The sequence below is a fragment of the Trichoplusia ni genome, chromosome 21 (genome assembly GCF_003590095.1).
Source record: "Trichoplusia ni isolate ovarian cell line Hi5 chromosome 21, tn1, whole genome shotgun sequence".
Taxonomy (NCBI): Eukaryota; Metazoa; Arthropoda; class Insecta; order Lepidoptera; family Noctuidae; genus Trichoplusia; species Trichoplusia ni.
The window spans coordinates 2,722,163-2,743,381 of NC_039498.1; the positions used below are offsets into that span (position 1 = coordinate 2,722,163).

General features: G+C 35.2%; 3 protein-coding genes across 3 annotated transcripts in view; 2 read left to right on the top strand and 1 right to left on the bottom strand.

Moving 5' to 3' along the window:
• Nucleotides 1-21,219, top strand: part of LOC113504150 (PDF receptor-like) — a gene marked incomplete at its 5' end in the record, with an annotated part of 40,431 nt that overhangs the window by 5,760 nt on the left and 13,452 nt on the right. Inside the window, 2 exons of the mRNA XM_026886312.1 lie at nucleotides 16,151-16,261; nucleotides 19,988-20,142. Of these exons, the coding sequence (XP_026742113.1) occupies nucleotides 16,151-16,261; nucleotides 19,988-20,142 (266 nt within the window). The remainder of the gene's footprint in view (nucleotides 1-16,150; nucleotides 16,262-19,987; nucleotides 20,143-21,219) is intronic.
• On the bottom strand, nucleotides 3,796-5,927 carry LOC113504152 (TPPP family protein CG45057-like). The gene is made up of 3 exons (XM_026886315.1): nucleotides 5,516-5,927; nucleotides 4,536-4,727; nucleotides 3,796-4,193 (listed from the first exon to the last, which is right to left on the bottom strand). The coding sequence occupies exons 2-3, from the start codon at nucleotides 4,715-4,717 to the stop codon at nucleotides 4,004-4,006; spliced, it is 372 nt and encodes a 123-aa protein (XP_026742116.1). The 5' UTR covers nucleotides 4,718-4,727; nucleotides 5,516-5,927; the 3' UTR covers nucleotides 3,796-4,003.
• LOC113504151 lies at nucleotides 9,571-12,130 on the top strand. Its single transcript, XM_026886313.1, has 3 exons — nucleotides 9,571-9,823; nucleotides 10,563-10,761; nucleotides 11,133-12,130. Exons 2-3 carry the CDS (start codon nucleotides 10,577-10,579, stop codon nucleotides 11,320-11,322), a joined length of 375 nt encoding a protein of 124 aa, XP_026742114.1. The 5' UTR covers nucleotides 9,571-9,823; nucleotides 10,563-10,576; the 3' UTR covers nucleotides 11,323-12,130.

A 21,219-nucleotide genomic window follows, 5' to 3' on the forward strand; every position in this document is an offset into this window, starting at 1 on the left:
CACCAGACTAAAATCTTGCCTAATCTTTCTTCGATTTTTTTATATAACCAGTTTTGTCTTTTTCGAAAATTAGTAAAATACTCAATGTTTGGAAAATCCCCTAATCGAAAATCCCCGAAAATCATTCATCGTTTCTTTTCTTTATTTTTTAAACAAAACCCGTGAGGTACTCACATAAAAACTATGGCTATTTAAAAATGAAACAATAATTAAATTAAAATTAAACATCATAGTTTGGTGAGGGTGATTATCCGATATATTTTTTTTCGGAATATTCCGATACCGCAAACTCAGACGATTATCGAGGGTTTTTTTAAATTGAGAGTTCAATTTATAATCAAGTTAAAACAGCAGCGCGGAGACATCATAGTTTATTTCCCCCCACCGATTTAAACGGATTATACATGTAACGCGTTTTAAAAACAATTTTTGGTCAAATCTATAGTCGAATCTCAAATTTGTAATTAAACAGTTAAACTGCATGTTTGAGATGAGTATGGATGCCCATTTTACCAGAACACTTGAGCCTAAGTCAGTGATCATTATTTGCCGCTCTAGCCAAGAGGCATTTCCACAATCGTCACAAAAAAAAAACGTTCAAATATATAGAAAAGACATTTCGTTCCGATATGTCACTTGATACTGACCTGTCATCTTAATTAAAACAATTGCAATTGAATCTCAGCAACTGAATGATAAAATGATATCGACCAAGACTGAGAACGATGTGTCGTGGGTTCGATCCAAGCTTAGCACTAACGTTTGTGTGATCCATGAAAGCTAGTTCTGAATGTTTGTGAAATCCTCTGAGACACTAGGATTAAAATTAAATAAAGCAGAACAGAAATGAAGTCTTTAATAAAGAACAAAGGCTAAAATTCTTTCTTTTACCGTAAGTTGTGTAACATACCATTGGCTCAAAGACCTACTTGTTCATAGAAATTTTCACATTATGCTTTGAACATATAACATTAACTAAATTACATTTATTTCTTGTTTACAACTATGAAAAAGGGAAATTGTGTATTCAACAAAACAACCACTTTACTGTTCATTTTAGTCTCGCCTTTGACATTCGCAAAAAAAATAACACAAACAAACACCTACTCGTGGCTTGGTAATAATGCGATTGAATTAAATACAAAGCTAATTGGAAACTATTTTGGCTGACCGCTTTTGTAAAGGAACAATACGTGCTGTGCACTGAGAATGCACTAATCTAAATGAACCTGGAATTGGGTGGATTTTACCTTCGCGAATAAATCAGGCTCTCTGTTTACAATACTGTATAGTACCATTTTGATAGGCGGTTACATAAAACGAAGCCAACTCCATATTCAACACGTCTGGTTTACTTCCTTTTAAAGGCAAAACTGCAGAAAATTTAAAGAAACGGGAAACATTCAATACACCGTCTATTGTTGAACATTCTAGAAAACCCTTTCACGGTTTCTACCTGTTAGTCAGGAGCTTCACTTACACAACATTGTCGTACCAAAATAGCCTTTCATATGAAATAAATATATTTTTCCAACTTTTCATATTCGATTGGATTGGCTTCGAAAACTAGAAAATTCTCGTAGTTAGACTCGTAACAAAAAAAGTACACGTAGAGATTTAAATAAAACTCAGTCGGCGAATGAAACCCGTGCTCGATGCACCTAGATCATTCATCGGGTATCCGGTACGAACAAAAACAATATTTGTGTGGGTTTGGCACTCGTTCGCCAGCAGTCGAACAGTACAGGTCAAACGAGCAAAGAGATTAAAATTAACTGGAAACCGAACGTGAAATCCATTGTCCTGAGTTAGAACAATATGAAAAGGCTTTAGAAATGCTGTGCGTATTACATTGCAAGGAAAGTTGCAGCGAATTTCGACCACCGAGTAACAATTTCTGTGGTTAATTAATTTTACTAAGTAAATCTGAATATTATGTTGATACAGGAAAATGCTTTGCTAAATTGAAATTGTATTTAACCGACCAAAATTTTGAGGCTTAAGCTACACAGAACACAAACTATGCATTGTTTCAGCTTTGTCTAATGGATATTTTGGACGTCAATGTAATAACCGTATTTATTATAGGCGGTTATGTTAGTTTCACCATGAAAATTAATGAACACTGTTCTTGTTAGAAACATAACTGTGATAATAAAATGTTAAATTTAACATAAAACGAAGCGAGGTTCCCAAACCGTTCTCGAATTTAAATATGTTTTTAATGAACCACACAAAGAAGCCATGTTGCCCGAAATATTTAATTAGTTGACCAAATAAACATTTCGCATCAAATAATATTCTCGTATGCGTTAAATGCTTCATTAAATAAATATGCTGAACTCAAAGCACGGCGCAAAGTCAACAGTGATGATGAAACGTCAAAGGCTTTCACCGGCGATTACACCAAAAATAAACTGTTTAACTTTTGGGTACAAACGACAGTTTTGTGCGCTGTAAAATATGACATTTTAAATGGCATAGCTCTAAAGGTAAAAGGATTTTCTGGGACAACGCTGCGAGTGCGCTGCGCTTTCTAAGATCCGCAACGGATATGATCCGTAAAACCAAAAAATATGGCTCAGAATTAAATGAGTTAATGTTAATTCTCCTAAGTACACATTGACAACAAAGCCATGGCTAACTCCCATAATGATTGGAAACAGAGGACTCCTTTTACTAGTTTACTTTAACCCGATTTTCAGCTTTAGTTTTTTTGGAATCCATTATTTTTTTAACATTGATAAAATGTCACGGCTCTGCAAAAATATCCAATAAATCTGATTCCTCCGGTAACATGATTAGTTTGTTGTCGGTATTCTAAATTTCCCAGTATCGAGGCAGATGGAAATGGTTGTTGCACCACCCACAGCAGCCCTGGGAGAAGGGGGGAGTGGGAGCGCGTGGGTGGCTCGCGTGGGTGGCGCGCACTCAATTTTAAAGGGCAACTAGGGAAAGTCAATCAGATTGCATCGCCCGTGGGTATATTGGTTACAGCGGTTTACAAGTAAATATACTAAATGAATATACTTCTGATTTATGACGGAATATGAAGGTTAGCATCTTTATGTAATACATCTTACATGTAGGTTGGTAGGTACCTAAGGAATAAAAGGATTTTGCGTATCGACCATTATTGAAAATCGACTTTCAAACTAGAATATTCGAGACGAGCAATACATTGGAATCTTGCCTCAAAAACCAAAATCTTGATTCATTTAAGACATAATTGAAAATTAAGACAAAAAGCAAAGTTAGTTTGCATACTACCCTGTTCGAATGAAATTTCAAATAATTCCGTTCAAACAGGGAAACAGTGAAAAGTATTTTACTGGATTATAAATCAATAACTATTAGTGTGTAAACAGGTATATTCTATGACGCAACAGCGTTTATATTTTTCATTTATACTAAATACACATTGGTAATTATTACTAGCAATATTCAAATAATTCCCCGTATTTATTATTTGGGCCATGGCGACTGAGTATTATTATTACGATGTGTTCTATTAAATATAAAACAATGTTTATTCATTTTCTACGAGCGTTATTAGTATTGTGTTATTGAATATTAGTTTATTTTAATGAAATAATTACCTTGGAAAATTATTCAAAATTTGGCGAATATGGAAATTTATCGCTGGTATGTTTATTTTAAAGTATAATAATTACAACGAATAAGCTTTTATTCTAAATATCATAATTAATATTAAATACACGTTCAGTGAAACTAAGAAAACAAAACAAAATAAATCTTATGTTTAAAATAATACTTAAAAATCGAACACTATTATAATAAAGTATTTTCTAACTTTTCAAAAACTCTATAACGTTACTCATGAAATAAATTTTCAAAAAAAGTGATGAGCAAAAAGTTATACTCTCGATAATATATTCGTAACCCCGTTATTCATGTTAAGAATACGTAATGAGAGAGGCAATCTTCAATCAAATTATCGTTAAGATTGTTATCGATAGTTTTCTTGGTCTCTCCATCAGCATTAGAACACAAGCTTGGATTTCGACTTATAGGAATCAAAGAAGTCTCGGTACTGCGGCACGACCACCGGAGTGCTACCCGGTAACCCACAATTAGTCAAAAGGATCTCGACAGCTTCTTGCTCCAAGCCTTTGGCAACGCACAAATCCGTTAATATCTCGTACCACTCGTCGTAAGTTATTTCCGTCTTTCTGAGAAACATTGAGATTTTATTTAAAAAATTACCATATTTATCTCTTTCATTGCCTAAATAAGTGTCATTAATGCTCCGCGTTATGTGCGCGATGAATTACTACGCATGGAAATATAATGTGCATCGACCGCTGAAGACTGCACGATCGATGGTCTGGTTTAGTCTGGAAGATTCTGACTACCCATTTCTTGTCATGTAAAGAGTGCTCACGAGGCTGTACTAAATGCCTCCATTGAAAAATGGAATAGTTATATCCGATAAATAAAGGACTTTATCGCTCTATCATATTTAAGTGTTAAAATATCTACTTTATGCCATGAAAAATAATAATTAGTATTACTCAAATTTCCACCAACACAGTCCGGTGTCGGTCATGGTGACATGCCTGTCGTCCAGCACCTTTGCTTGCCGCAGCCAGTAGTCGCTCCTGTACAGAGTGATTGTAGTGCCGTCACGTTTGTTATCGTACAACTTCGCAAACTCAACGAATTGACCGTCTAATGTGGCAGTATCGTCATCCATCGCGGCTTATCTAGAAATAAATTCTAAACTTAATAGAGTCAAAAAAAAACTAGACACAATAGAGATTATTCAGAGCTCGCAAAAAACTACAAGAAGAGTTCTCTTCCTAAAATTCAAATTAAAAAAAACAGAAGTCAGACTGGACGAAATTTTTCTCGTTCAATTTCTGCATTGAACTACGTTCATACTATTTGTACGTAACAGACAGACAATATAATAAAGCTCTCGAAGTCATAGAAGTAGAAGCACTCGGAAGTTCCCCGCGATTCCTCCGCGCATGCAAACATTACGAGCGATACACGATCCTTAACCGAAGTTAAAAACTTTCGTATTTGACTTACACTTCAGGTTTCATGAAATCACTAGAAGGCAAAACTCATGCCAGACATATTGTCGTATCTCAAAAGATTAAAAAAAAAGTGTTTAGAAGAAAAATATAACTTTTAATTTAAACGTAAGCATAAATAAAAAAAAAACATAATCCATAAATCAGACTTCGAAGCAATCGCATAAACGTGGTTCAGTGAAGTGAACTCAATCGTGAAGGCCTAGATCGAGGAATAATATTAATAAATCCAGATATACCTCTCTAGAATATGAAATACCTGACATTTAAGACGACGAGTTCACATTCAACTCTTAATTAACTACCGCGGTTACGTGTGAAGACTATTCGCATAAATTGCAATATTAATACTTTTGTTTGGCTAAAAATGTCGTTACCGTTCAAACTCCACCGTTTCTAGTATAAGCTAGCTAGAAGCGGCCAAAATATTAAATAAATAAAGCCATTCAGACCTCTTTTGCAGTTTGCCTTAGTAAGATTGTTCGCAACGCGCTAAGTCGAGCTCCGAACCTCGCGGTGGGTGCCCAGCGGGAAGTAGCTAACACAGTTAGCTTTTCCTTTGCTCTGGCTGGAGGCTTGGCTTAGTCTCGCCTATAATTCCAGGGAAACAGTTAGGAGCTTCTCTTCATAATATAAAAAAACTGTTTTAAGATCTGATAATTTCACACGCGTGAAAAACTATCAAATCAAACTTCATATAATTTAACCGTAGGCACTGGAACACAGTTTTCCGAGTTTTTCTATCAAGTATTAACTAATCTGTCGCAACAACAAAGTGACAGTGACATTTTAAAACGAAAACAATACGAGTTTACGTTGACCAGCAACAATTAATTCGCGATACAGCCTGTTTTCATAAACCAACACCCGCCATTATTTTAAATGCCTTGCAAAAAAACGGCCGCAATTTTACAATTATTGATGTCGGATTGCGTATCCGTTTCAAGTTATTAATATTTATTTTTACGCAAAAATGAACGTATACTATTTCGAAATATTTTTAAATCAAATGAATATTAAATAAAGTTCTACGTATTAGAATTACTTCAATTTGTTTTAGTATGAAATTGAAACTGTTTTACCATAGATGTAAACGTTGTCCGTCCATTAGTCCAATCAAGTCGGTCGTTTCGTTACACGTGTCGTTCAAATCGATGCACTGAAACTAGAACTCAGCGCTCTGAGCTCAACTAACATATACATTATTATACGTCTTCATCACCTGGAAAAGTTACTGAATTTCGGTTCACAGCCTATTTAAATAAAGTTAGGGTTGGCTTAGACACCAAGCAAGTACATTTCTTTTTTATAGTTTTCACTATTCTCCATACGAACAAGCTAGTATCAAATAAATCATCAATCCAAGATCTGGAGAATGAGACTCATTGTGGTCGTTACGACGGGATTATGTAAGCACCACTTGGACCTTTGTGAGGTAAAAATGCAAAGTCGGACACTTGAATTGTGATTTTTTGCAACGCGCGCTCATCAATGGTGGCTTCAGGCAAGATAATTCGCTTGATAATATATTGGTTTCTTATATGTTATTCTATAAAACTTATACTATTGTTTTTTTTTATGAATTTATTGCTGTATCTTTATAGTTTGGGCGAGAAGTATAGTAGTAGTAGTCTAATTAAAATACGAAATGCAAAACGATAGCTTCCCCTGTCAATTTATCCCTATGAAAGCTTATATTTTGAAGAATTCGCAATAGATTCTGGCGTGAGTTAAACGTAAACTTTGATACGCTATAAGCATTCAAGTCACATGCAAAAAAACTACCAAACTCCGAACAATCGTTCGTGGATCACATAATTGCTTATCCTACGCGAGGATCGATATTTGATATACATTTGATATAGGTATGATACAGTTTTGAGATCCAAAGTATATTTGCAATTTAATGTGTTTCAATTTTCGTCATCTCATTTCCTTGTTGTCTTGTATGCAGTAATTATCATATCGTTTGACAACCGCAATAGTAAATCAGGCCTCTGATCAATACGGTCCGGTTCAGGTGACGTCAGAGCACGATTTCTAACATATAATTAGTAATTACTAGCTTCGCATATTCTGCGTATGTCACTTATTGCGGTAGACGGCGCATTGATAAACGCGCTCCTTTGACAATGGATTAACTATCAAGGATGCTATGCAAACAAGTAATCTGTAGTAAGTAGGGCCGCTTTGACCTCAGCAAATCAAGCATAAAGCTGAGACAATGGAGATTAAACTGTATATTAATTACTAGTTTCTGATTATCGATTTGCCCGTGTACGTATGCAAATGGTAATTTGTATCTTTTTTGATCCCCAAAAAATAATACATGTGATAGGCTAAACTCCACTGTCGATAAAAGCAAAAGTAAAAAATATAAAATTGCATTTCGTTGTTGACGTATTAGAAAGGAATGAAATTGAACGGGTCCATTACGTAATAGATATCTAAATGATGAAAAATTGATGAGTAAAAAAATAATGAAAAACATTTAAAAACATTGTTTCATTTTCAATTGCTTTGTAAACGTGCAGTTATTTATTCTGTAACGTTTGTTTTACGAATATTTGATATCAGTTTCGGTACTCTAAATAATGACTGTTACAGAGCAAATATTGTTTGGCAGTTGTTATATTTTGCAACGTTGCCTAGTGGCCAACTAATTAAAACTATGAAAGTAAAAGTTAATTTTGAGCACTGGCGAAAGCCTGAATATAGGAACTAGAATTTTGGGGATACATACATAAGAGCAAATCTTCCGAATCTAGAATTGAGCTAGAAAGTCCAATATTCACTTAATAGGCAAGTAACATTTAATAATGCTCTTAGTACTTTAATGCCGAAGAAGTTAATATAGACTTCATAGGAGTATTTAAATATCCTTCAGCCGGCTGCATCATGTTAAAATGAGATGAGAAATTTAATAACCGCTCATGTGAAATTACAGGAAGAACTTGTCGGCTCCAGAAAATTGCCGTCACCATATAATAGCTTTAAAATTTTACAACCTAGAATGTGGCTACCGAAATAACTTACACCGAATGAAATTTAATATTCCACAAATTTAATTTTATATTAAGTACATGCTGTATACGTCAGTCGAAAAATTTTCAAATTATATTTTGCGAAATATTTCCATACAAATAACTCTATAAAATCGCATTCTGATTTTACAATGTTCGATAAAAATAGAAGGAATTTAGCATTGTCAGCTGTGAATTTAATTAATGCTGTTGTGTGGTCGTGTTTTGTTTGGTCACACACACTGCAGTTTTTCTGTCTATTGATTTAATTAGCATGAATACCTCTCTTTGGGATAGGGAAATATAAGTAAAATAAGAATACACAATTGTGTCTGAACAACAACTGATAAAAGATTCAAGACAATATAGTTAAAGATGAAATAGATTAAAAGTGGGGGCTGACTACTAAAATCATAAAATTTTGCAGGTGACGTCACTCGAAATTTATTTCACTGTATTTTGCTTTCTAGGACTGACGGGTACTAAACTTGTTAACACGTACGAGTGTCGACCTCATTAGAATTATTATTGTTGAAATCATGTTTTTTCGCTAAAGGGCGCCATAGCTTTTAGAATAAGCACCCTCCATTGTGAACGTAACCCATGGCAACCATTAACTGTCATGTCAACGCACACCAAATCAACAATTTTGTAGCATTTTGGAGTTTATTTTGGATTTTTTTATTTCTTTTACTGTAAGTATCTGTTTTGAGATAATTTGATTTGCTGTTTGAAATATGCGGCAAATGTGTGTGTTAATAAGAATGTAATAATTAATGATCACTTGCATTTTAATGTTATACAAGTCCCTAAGTACTATGTTTACTATCTTCAAAATGTTTATTTTCTGTTAATATTTTATATATTATATTATATTATATTTTTAACAGTTCTGAGTATGAAGAAATCGAAATCTAGTATTTTTTGTCATCCGCTCTATAAAAAACCCTTTTGTTAATAAAATCACTTCTTAATCAACTCTACATAGCATGAAGGCGCTCAGTAAAACCACGATAATTACAGTATACTTTGCGATGCTCTTCAATTGACAAGTTCTTTAGAAACTATTTTACGAAGTTGCGCTATTGACTTTCAAGTCGCAAGTCTTATTAAGTGTGATTTATGGTGGCTTGCTGCGAACATTGTTGTCTTTGATGCTAATAATATCGAAGATAAGGCGGAAAACAGGAACTATGCAGCTTTGATCCCCGAACACATTTTCAAAGAAAATACTGACATGAGATGTTATTGGTTATCTCCCTTTTTCAAATTGAGTTTTAATTAAACTTAAATTCGCAAAATATGAATTTTTCATCAGCATTAATTTATTTCATAGAATGTTCTCGTGTATTCCAATTCGCAGTACGGTCTGTTTATTAAAAGGTTTATTTTATGAAATTGATAGGTACATAAACTATAGGAATATTTTTTTTAGTTTTTTATCTTCATTGTTTTCGACCTAATTATTTTCCTAAAATAAAATAAGTACATCACAATAGATACGTCGATATCAGAAGTAAGATAAAATCAACAAATTGTGTTATTTATAAAATGAAAATAATCCAGACAGCCAATTAATTTGCCTCACAATAAGATTGATATCAAACGAGTCTTCACAGATGCAAAGCCATTAAGACGATTAGGCTAGTGAAAAAACATATTGAAAAACATCCTTGACATACTCTTCTCAATCAATTATTATTTCTACATTCGAAAATAACCCTGTCTATCTGTTAGGTAAAAATAATTGGATTTTTTTTAATCTTAACATAAGCACGTGTAAAAAAAAATTGGTTGATAAGTTCTTTATCAGACGTCATCTGACATTGCTAATTAGTAGTAGTATCCGTTCAAATTTATACAGAGGCTGGTTAACTGAAATATCCTTGTTAGGGATCCAATACCTGCCTCTGATGTACTCTATAATTGGATTTAATCAATATCTAGCTACCCATTGAAAGTTTCTTTTCACGATGCACTTGTAGCTACTCGATACGTTCGATCGAGTCCGAAGCGGGTTTCGAATTTCGCCATAGTTTAAAATTCTGCATACATTTCATGGAATTCTTTAACTTTGTGAAGTTGATTTGAAGTGGTCCACTAATAGACAGGTCTAATAGTCGAGTTAACGTTTTCAACGAAAGCTTTCGAAAATGTTATATTTTATAATCTCGAAGTACGCACTAGGAAGCTATCAAAATCGAAGTCCTCTAATTGGAGTACAAATTATATTACCCTTGCAACATTGATATTTTTTACCTCTGACATAAAAATGGTTAATGATTAAGGAGGACAAAGCTGTGAAAAAATATTTTTTCGGTCACTTTTAGATAATTTATTTTGAAAGTCTGGACAAAGATGTATAAGATAGTAACACGTAGAAAACTTTGAAGCCTTTCTATTAGGCATAAGAAGTCAATATCAGTGGCTGGCAAGATTTTTTTTTTATTTATTTGTTTCGTCTCAATTTTTTCAGCTTAACCCAAAATAATGGAGGAAGAGCAGGCCACTATTGAGAGCCAGTTCTTTGCATTCGCCAAACTATTCGACAGCAAGAATAGAACTGGTCTCACAATCACTCTGTGGAACTCTGACTACTGGATGCGTCAAGCCAGCCTTCTTGACGATAGGAAGCTCACCATGACCGATACGGGGATTTTGTTTAATAAGTTTGGGTAACAAGTTTGTTAACACTTTTTTCCCATGAAGTAGATATTTAATTACCTCAGTGATTTTTAGATCTGGATCTGTGTTTTTGGTTCGACTCAAAACCATCAAAGTCTTTGACCTATGACTTTATATACTATACCAGTCACTTTTTGCATTTTAGTGACAGAGTCTGAGCTCATTAAATCCAAAGTCCGAAATAGTTTTCCACTTTTCACCTCTCACAAAAATCAACTGAAAAAACCTTGGTTAACGCATAATAAAAATGATGCAATGAAATCGGGAAACGAAAACAAATAACGAGGAAAGTTTTGAAAAACTTCAACAAACAATCAATGAGGTCTGATTTTAAAATGGATTATTTTTGTTTTGCTTTCAGTAAATCTGAAATAGATATAAATGAATGGCTTACATTTGTGTCTGAACTTTGTGCGAGGAAAGAATTTAATGAAGAAAGATTCTTGGAGGTATTGACGAACTGCGGTCTACCGGGGGAGACGCCTGTCGAGGTACCGCAGTACCGAAAGTTCTTCAGCACTTACAAATCAAAACATGCCTTGGTTGGCTGAGAAATCTTGCTTTAATATTATGTTATCCTTCGTCCTCGTTTGGATAACTGAATTGTTAAACTGTTAAAATACTAGGCGTTCTAAATCTCTTCGCGTTTCCGATCTTTATGTAATTAATGTTGTCCACTCCATTTATACGGAAGCTATCGCACTGTTATTTTGCAACGTCTATTTGGGCAGCGCGAGACGGCGAGCTTGTGCCTGTTCCCACAAACACACGAAAATCGTAAAGAAAACGTCCCGTCGACTTGTCCCACCATTAGCTTTGACTAGAAATTTACTAGGCGCCAACGTTTTTTTTAAATTTAGTAGGATACCGGCCGTACAAGTATAAAAATAGAATTTCATTAGCGGTGTGCTATACCTTCCTTAAATAATCCTCAGTCTGATTAATTTAAAACGATTTTTCATTAGCATTGTATGTCATCTTCGTTTTTTATTCACCGCTCGGGAGCCTTTGAATTGGCTATTAATACTGTTTCGCCGAAGTTTTTCTAAGCGTCTAAGATTGAATTATACAGAGCGTTTCTTAAATTGTAATTATACCTCATGATGTTAAAATATTTTTGGCTTAGTTTTGCGGTATACTTAATTAAAGTTGAACCGTAGGTCTTGTATTTCTGATCGCGGTTTATTAATAATAATGTTTTTACCTTATTTTTATTAATTTCGCCGTTTCTCTTTCCAAACCAGATTGCGTTGACATTTGCCTTTTCTACAGATTTAATACATGAATTTTAGAATGTCGGCCTTTACCTGATGATTTAGTTAGTTTTTATTTTTAAAGGAATTGTACTCTACTACTTTTAATAGAATATTATTTATTTGTTAATTATTATTATTAAGGTAACTGTAATAACTGTTACTTAAGTTTATAGATTTGTAGAATTAAACTTACTATTGTTTTTACCTACTATTACTTGCTATTCGATTTCGTAATACACATTTCACACAAAACGAGTTTGTTTTATGTTAAATAAACTATTAAAATGGTGACTGAAAGATAAAATCGCTTCATAAACTTTGAAATCGTCTTAAAAGCTTTTTCAAGTAGCATTGTTTAATTTAAAATAAGCCAGCTTAAGCTTGTCTTGCCGACGAGCCTTCTAGATTGCAGCAAAAATGACATTACGAAGGCAACATTCGCAGCGTCCAATTATTTATTTCTGGACCGCGAGGTTACCTACTAATAATGAAACAAAAGAGTAAACTCGGGAGTGAGACGTGACATGGCTTTTACTGGAATGAATTAAATATGCAAGTCTCGTTTGATGCCACATATACGACAAACTATGGTCATGCAAATCCGATACAAAATTTGGTCGTATTGTGCTAGAATCAGTGTTATTAAGCACTGAAATAAGCTGACCTAATAAAGCTGACATTATGTTCTAGCTGACAGACTGATGTTTTGCACATACGTACAATTATTTTTCTATTCGATTTTGTTAGTATGATGATGATGATGTCCTCCTAGACGTTTCCGTCGACGGCGACACCCTGGCATATAATGGCAGCTTGATTTCGATCATGTGCTCGTATATGACTTGCGAAACCCACCTTGGTCTTGAACACGCGGTCACAAGTAGCGCAGTAGAGTTGTCCTTGCGCATTGTAGGTGTAATTGTATGAGGGCTTGGGACGGGATTTTCGGAGCTCGCGTTTGGCGTCTAGGTTTTCAAGACGCCGCTGTTCAAAGTCTTGTATGCTCTGATGAATGGCTCCTCGCCACTCTGGTCTTTGAGTAGATAGCTGCTCCCAAGAGGTTGGTGACAGGCCCACTGATTTAAGATTGCGCTTCAGTACGTCTCTGTATCGTAAATACTCCCTCCAGAATGACGTTTGTTTTGTTAGTATATGCTCTATCTCAAGTTCCACTAATAAACACAAGCCCTTTTTATGAAGCTGGAGTTTGGTTCTGGTATTTCTAAAAACCGTTTGAAATTTATAAAACAGTACGAGAAGTGATTCTTTAATGGAAACACTGTTAATTGAATTTCAGTCATTAGAAAACAAATGAAACATTACTAACCAGTTGCTCTAAGGGTAAGTGACCCTGACTGCTATACCGGAGGTTGTGAGTTCGACTCCCACCCAGGACAAAAATGTTTGTGTGATGAGTACCATCATTTGTTCTATTTTTGGGTGTGCTTAAATTGTCCTGGCACGCAAGATTAAAGCTTTGCTTGGTTTGAGACTAGGAAGCGATGTGTTAAACTTGAAGAATGTTACATCTACTTCAGTGGCCTCTAAGATTTATCCCGGACGATTGAAACAGCAGTCGTGTTAGTTTTTCTGATTTCATCACTTGCGCTGATGGCTAACAAGGCCTATACGGGAGTGACAACGCCGACAGTGACGTTGGAGGTTGTACCATTCGTTGGTGACGTGGTATATTACACCATAATTACAACAATTAAACCTTGATTATCGCAGCTTCGCTTCATTAGCTGATTCGGTTTACTTGTAAAATAGTTGAAAAATACTAATTATTGATTACACCTTGAATCCCAATATGGATAGATTCCATCAAACTTAACCCGTACTTAAGTGTTATTAGCCGACTGAATTGAGTGACGTAACATCTTCTCAACAGTGGTCCACAATCGCACGTTCTGTGCATTACTGGAATATTCCGTAATAGTCCCGACGTTGAATCCATAGCACGAAGTGTTGAACGTATTAGTCTCGTGCGTGTACTATGAGCTAGTATCAATACACATATGCCAATGTGGAAGCAAGACAGAAAACGATTAGAGTAGAGCACCATCTCGCTTACTCAAAAGCCACAGTGTTAGTTGAAGAGCTCGTGGTACAGACATGGAACATGCGGATTTATGCGTTTACTTAGTGGTTTAAACCTGTTGGTTTGTGGATTGCAAAATGGTTATCAGTTATTGTCGATATATGAGTATGAGAGTAAAGGTTATATTTGAATATACAATGAAAGATTAAAGAAGTGTTGGTACTGGTGCGGGGTAATGGGATATATCTGGTTCCTTTGTACATTCTGCTAAGAAAATATATTTTTAATAAAAAGTATAAATGCAAATGTTCAAAAGAAACCTCAATTTGCAAGTACATCATCATGTTTTCATAATAGTAGAAGACTTTTGAGATAAATCCTTCTTTAAAAAAATATTGCCTTTATTAAAATTCTCTCTATTAATTTAATGTTCATTAAAATTTTGCATCAAACAGGCTGCGTCGATATTATCAATCCGCTTCACAGAATCTGCAATGAGTGACGTGAGTAATACAAAACTATTATAAAATCCCTTTGAACCGCTGCCGTTAAATAAATAATGTGAAATTTAAAAGTATCGCTTTTGATTTACGAAAAATCATATTAAATGTACAGGAAAATCCTCGTTTCATGTTAGCATGGAAAATGGGAATTTTAAAATAAGGTATACACGATATTATAAAGCTACAATCTCCAGAAATTTAAATACGTACGTACACCAGCCTTTTCTCTCTCCTTGATCAGTTTCTACCCTTTTTATTTTATATTAATATTTTTTCAGTCGAATAGCCTCTAACAAAAACGTATCCGCAGACATGAGCTCTGCATGCATGTTGTGTTAAGCTTTTTCGTTAGTGTGCAGCCTTAAAAAAATTGATTGACAAATACCCTATATTTGACTAAATCTAATAATATAAATATGTGTAGTCCCTCACACAGATTTCCAAAAAATAATTTAGCAAGTTTTCTTCATTTCATCACTTTATTTAAAATTAAGGAAGATTAAAGGCACCTTAGATTATGGCATGTTGCAGTACGGGCTAGAAACATCACTCGCTAGTGAAAGCGTACTGGTAAGTGACGTCAGCATGTAGGTAAGGTAAGTATCGCCTTCATTTTTTATTTACGAGATATATTAATAATTTTAGGTAATCTGTATGACGGACTAAAAAGTTTTCTTTGTCAAATTTAACTTTGTACCTATATAATTAAATACTAATATTGACAGCCAAATAAAATTCAAGATAAAATTAAACCCCCTAATCTGGATATAGTTTTTTACTGGTTTTATAGTATTTAATAATTAGCTTAGTTGCCTGTGTATACCTAGCTTTCTGTTAGTGTAATATGATTGTCGTGATGTCTTAGATCTGTCTCTTTAATTCATCTAACGGCTTGATGGCCTGGGTTCAATTCCTGGGTGACGAAAAATGGTCTGAAGGCTTCTATTAACTGTAATTGTATATTTGCTTATAGTGCAATCAAGGAATTTTAGGTCCGAATTTTTGGAAATTTTGATTCATTCCACTTCAATCATTTGAGGTACCGTCAAACAATCACAGAAAAATAGTCGGCGTAGATCATCTGGGTGTAGTTTATATGAATTAAGTCGACCATAAGTGAGTAACATTTTAAGGTTATCTGAATTATCTTTCACACACGAATAAGTTCCAAAAAAGGGGAAACTGCCCAATTGTTGAATATGTTGGTCTGAAATAAAATTATATTTCCGTACTATTCATTTACCTGTGCAGTTGGAGCTGTCAATAACTTGTTTATTTGAAAGCGGCGCGCGCATTGAACGGGTAAACTACTGATAGCACGAGACTACCGAACAGAAGGAAGCTCAGCTAACGGTGATACAAAGTGGTTGTTAGAGCAGTGTGGTGCGTTTATTTAGTATTAATTTTGAAATACATTAGCCTCAAACAGTTTTTCGCCTGAAAGGTCGACTTGCAACACCCAAGTGAGTTTAGTGTCTATTTTGTGTGACATTGCTTGATTATAGAGGAATGAATCAAATATTTAACAATTTCTGACCAAAAAACGAATAATAATTTAATAAAACGTAATTTGTCGTAGGTTCTCTTTACTGCAACTCAACTTATGACGGTTTCCTCTGCTGGCCACCAACGCTTGCTGGTGAAACCTCGCACCAACATTGTCCCGATATACAGCTGAGTGACCCAACACGTGAGTACTAAGGCATAGACTGTTACCGCCAATGGAACTGACGTAGCCTCACGCATGGTTTGAAGCTGTCGATAACAAACACCTGTCGCATACCTATCAAGTTGTGTACCGTGTCACCCGTCGTTTAGGCTCTACAGCTCTACATTTTATTGCATATTAATTTGACGTTATAAAGTTAATAATGATAAGGAGATCTGATGGTATTGAAAACTGTATGTAAAGCGTGGACGCCGCGCCCACGCTGCACTCGAGCCGCACGCGGGCGCGGGGTTAGCGGGAGGCGGGAGCGCGAGCGGCAGCTAGTTCAGGGTTCGCTCTGAACATACGCCGCATGCTGATCAAACGCGACGGTCGCGCTGCGTTATCGCGGCAAGACCCGGCCTTCAGTCTTTAATGCGCTAAGGAACAGCACTCGTCATGGCTATGTGGGGTAAGCCTTATGTACTTGACACAGTCATCTTGCTCGTATTGCCATACCTCTTCTTCCACATTCAGTTCATCTTATCTTTTAATTATTGGTCAAGTATATAACTTTGAAGTGAGACATTTATTTTCTGGCATTGGATTTTGTATTTAGCCCCCTATAATTTTTTGTGTGGCTTTGATACATGCTATTTCAGTGTACCTTTGTTTTCAAATTAGCCTTATTCTACTTATTTCTATCGAGAACACGGAACAAGAATAATTCAGAAATCGATTGATATGCACAATATTATTATTATAAGATGTCGTGTTGCCTTTTTTTCGCAATTATTTCTATATTTTGAACTTCTCTTCTTAATCATTGTCCGTTTAACCGATCGGCACTATCGAAATCGATTCTAGAATCACATAAAATATTAGTGAAGCAAGAATGAAGATCAAATTTGTATGAGACCTGTCTCCTATCTGAGAACATATTTGTACGTAAAGGAGCTTAATTCTGGATCTATAGGAAAACCAGTAAAATTAAAAGTTCCATACAAAATTCTTAAAGAAAAACAAATTTGAAATGTCACCCATCAAAATTATTACCGCGTTTCGTCGATTCATAATTTTATTGAATGATTATCGTCATCATTGATCTGTGATTATCTGTGAAATTTTAACAAGCCATCGTGGTTCATTCAAGACACAATATGCCTAGTGACAGACGGATAGTCGAGCAGTCCTCAGTAGACTTTAGTAGTCCTTAGTAGACCTCAGCCATAAAATTCCCTTTTCATCCTTTGGTTACCGAACCCAAAAACTAGCTACAAGTTTTATCTCAAAAATCAACACGACAACTACGACGCTCATTCGATTGCGATCTTTCCAAGTTTGTCCATGTAAGAATAGGAGGTCTTTTTGATGATAAGTCAATCGTGATTTTTTGTAATATCTTTGTTCTCCCAAAAGTTATTTGGGTGATATCCTGATGTTAAACAAATGTAATAATTTACGAAGGTATTTCGATTCGTCCGATCTTGGAGGATTCTTCTTCCTGAGAGTCAAGAGAAATTTTCGTGAAAATATGAGATCCTACACGATTGAGATATACGTTAAAATGAAAGCTTTTCCGATTGAGATAATAATCTACTGGTCAATACAAGATTTGGGAGACGTTTTGATGCATTTTTCCTTTACTTAACTCGTTATCGGGTTCCATGTTTTGTGTTGATCAGTGTCTTCGTCTTAGCCCAAAAGCCGGCTTTCAAATCTCAAGTCTGGTTTATACCCTAATACATGGCTTGCGGGTCTTCAGCTCGTATAACTTGGTCCAATAGATAGATATTGTGCGACAGCTTAGCGGCTTAACACTCGATAGCTGCATGAGTTAATTTACTTAGCATTCCTGTTTATTATGTTGCTATATTCTAGTAATTAGAAAATTATGCTTTTTATCTATTGAAGTAACATAATATAGCCGACAAACAGTTTTATATAAAAAGTTAAGTTAATTCCTTTTTTTGCTGTATGCCATAAATGTACCTTATACTTAATTAAAATCCACTTTATTTTATCTTTATGGCATCATGGACTAAGATTCACTTTCATTTTTTATTTATTTCGTAAAAACTGAAAGTTTGCCAGCTCATGCTTCCAACATAGGTAACATACACACAAACCATCATGAATTTTGGATTATCGTAGTTTTTAGTACAAATCAATCAATTAAAAAAAATAACGACTCCCGCACTAAGCAATTTAATCCTTGTGTCGCCGGGTGTTTCACAAACATACAATTCACATGCACAAAGACACCCATTATTACTCAAGACCATGATTTCACCTTCTAGCCAGACATTTACTATAGTCCCAAAATTTTGCCAGACATGTATGTAGGGATGCTACACTGCTTAAGTGGCTGGCAAAGGGTTACTACCAACTGCAAGCTGCTGTTTGAGACTGCGCCAGGTAGTATTAAATAGGTATCAAAGTGAGATGCGCTTGTATTGAGTAGTATTGTTTAAACAATTAAATAATACGTATTATTTATTTAATCAGTCAAACACTTTTAATGGTTTGGATTCCTTGAGAGACACACATAAAGATGGGATTTTTACTAGGATGAGGTATACAAATAAACGTTTTGAACAGAATTACGTAACTGATAATTTTAATGGTTATTTGTTAATTCTGAAGACGTCTTAAGAAAAAATACCTTCATATTTTTTCAAAATAATTTCCTTTGGTCCCGATAATAATGTATATTCCCACACACTGAAGCCAATTATCAAAAACTTTCCATATTCCTTAGATACTTCTTCACACGCTAAGTCCCACGCTCCAATTATTTTTGTGTCGTTGGTATACCGTTCAATTTTAGTTTATCCTCAATCATTGTAAATAGACCAAAGCCACGTGGTGCAAGATCAGGGCTGTAGGGTTTCAAAATTATTCCAGTCGTAGATACTAAAAAAATTTAGTGCAGATGCAGTCGCCAGGAGCAAAGATTCGAGTTTGGTCGTTCTTGGGGCATTCAATTAGTTACAACAAATCTTGGCATACCAATTTATGGCCGGAGTTTTTCGTTCGTAAAGAAGTTTAGTCTTAAAAGAAGTCTAGTATAAAGGAGGTATACCTTTTATACTATGGCTTACGTATCAAAATCAAAATCAAAAGTCATTTATTCAAATTAGGCTACTAAGTAGCACTTTTTGAAGGTCAAATTACATTGACAGCACCCAGTTTTGCCCACCCGTCACCGCTTCCTAAGTGCTTTTGCTGTGAGAGAAGAAACGGCGCAACAAACTCCCCAGCAGCACGCTGTCTTTCCATTTACAATATAATTATTAAAAAATATATCAAAATAAGTGTGTAGGTGCCGTGCCAAACAAACAAATATTTGAGGTCGTGGTACATATGCCACTATGAACTTAAACTGTCAACTACTCGGCCAAGGTCAGCAGACCGACCAGCCACCGCAAGCAGCACCCGTTCACGAGTATGACGCAAGGGTCAGCAATCATCTCCCTCGCCATATTTGAGGGAAGGAGGTGACCCGACCCAAGACGCCACCGTAGAAATATAACTTCATGCAAATTAAGGCCGTATATATATAATCCAAACTCCGTAATGGTCCATCTTTTCCACCTTTTCGGAGCATGTGCTGACAAGTTTTCCTTGCATCTTTTAAAAACTAACGACGTTTTGACGAAATCTTTCTACATAACATACTGCACAAATAACAACGCACTTCCTTGAAGTTTGGGTTTTTGTTTCTAACATCTGTGGATTTATTGATTATTTATCTTTTCAATTTAGAGTTCGCGTATAGGCGCTGTAGCGGGGACGGCGGTTGGGCCGGGCGCCACGCCAACGATAGCTCTCCAAACGGTTGGACTAACTATACCCCGTGCTTTCCCCCTCTCGTCCAGTCACTATTCTATAAAGTGTATGACGATGAGGGCGATGCTCAGGTAAGTTAAAAGGCCGTGTTACGGTCAGAGATGCTTGTAGCAATGCAATGCAAGTGTTATATGGTAACCATCAAAAGAAAAAGGCAACAATCTAAGACGTACTTATTTTATATTCTACTAAGGCTTGTAAGGCGACTTGTTGAACTGCTAACCGCCGCATCCATCTTGCAAATTTAGCCTGAATAAATACTATTTATTTTACTGATCAAACCTGTAAACAATAGGTTTCATTGATTGAAAGAAAGTTATTTACGTCTTCTAAATATGTCAATATTTTGGAGTCACTTTATCAGTCATTCGCCTCCATTATAAGTTTAAGTTTAGTTTAAGAAAATCCCTACAGCATCTTGCAGTACGTTACCAGAAGGTTGAAGTCAATGTAAGTATCAGTGTTAACAAGTTGTAAAGTTGCAGGTAACAAAATCAATAACGACAGACGATCTATTTCGCTCAGAGAACGCCCAGTCATATTTCAGCTTAAAGTTTAAAGGTTTTATACCCACACGTCCCTATTTTAGAAGTTTTATTTCAGGAGCAAAGGTTTCTTGGAAAACCAAATGGCTTGCTCTTTTAAAATTCATTTAGAATGTACTTGTCTTATTAGTTGTTGCTAAAAGCGTATAACTTGTCTATTTCGTCTAGCTAAAAACACACAAATACATATAAAAATAAAATAATTGACGAAATTAAAATCCATTCTGACATTACTTTACACTTAAAATGACATAGAATACTAGATGTAAACAACATGATAAACCTAATTTCTTTCCTCACGACTGCATTCCGCTACGAGGCTACGCCGTAGCTTGCTGACAATGTCTACGCAGCTACGACCCTAAGCAATAAGTGTAAAAGTACTCACATTAATTATGATACAGACTGTAAGAAGATGTATTTTCAAAGTTATTATAACTACTGTAGTCGTTCCGTTTAGTAATAGTTTAGTGCCTACATGCCTAGTTCAGTCTTGCGAAACATCGGCCTTAACGTCATTGCCTCGTGTCGCGGTGTCTACAACTACACCTATTCTACCCCATGCATACATATTCTAATTAAATATTACACGTGCGCTCTCAA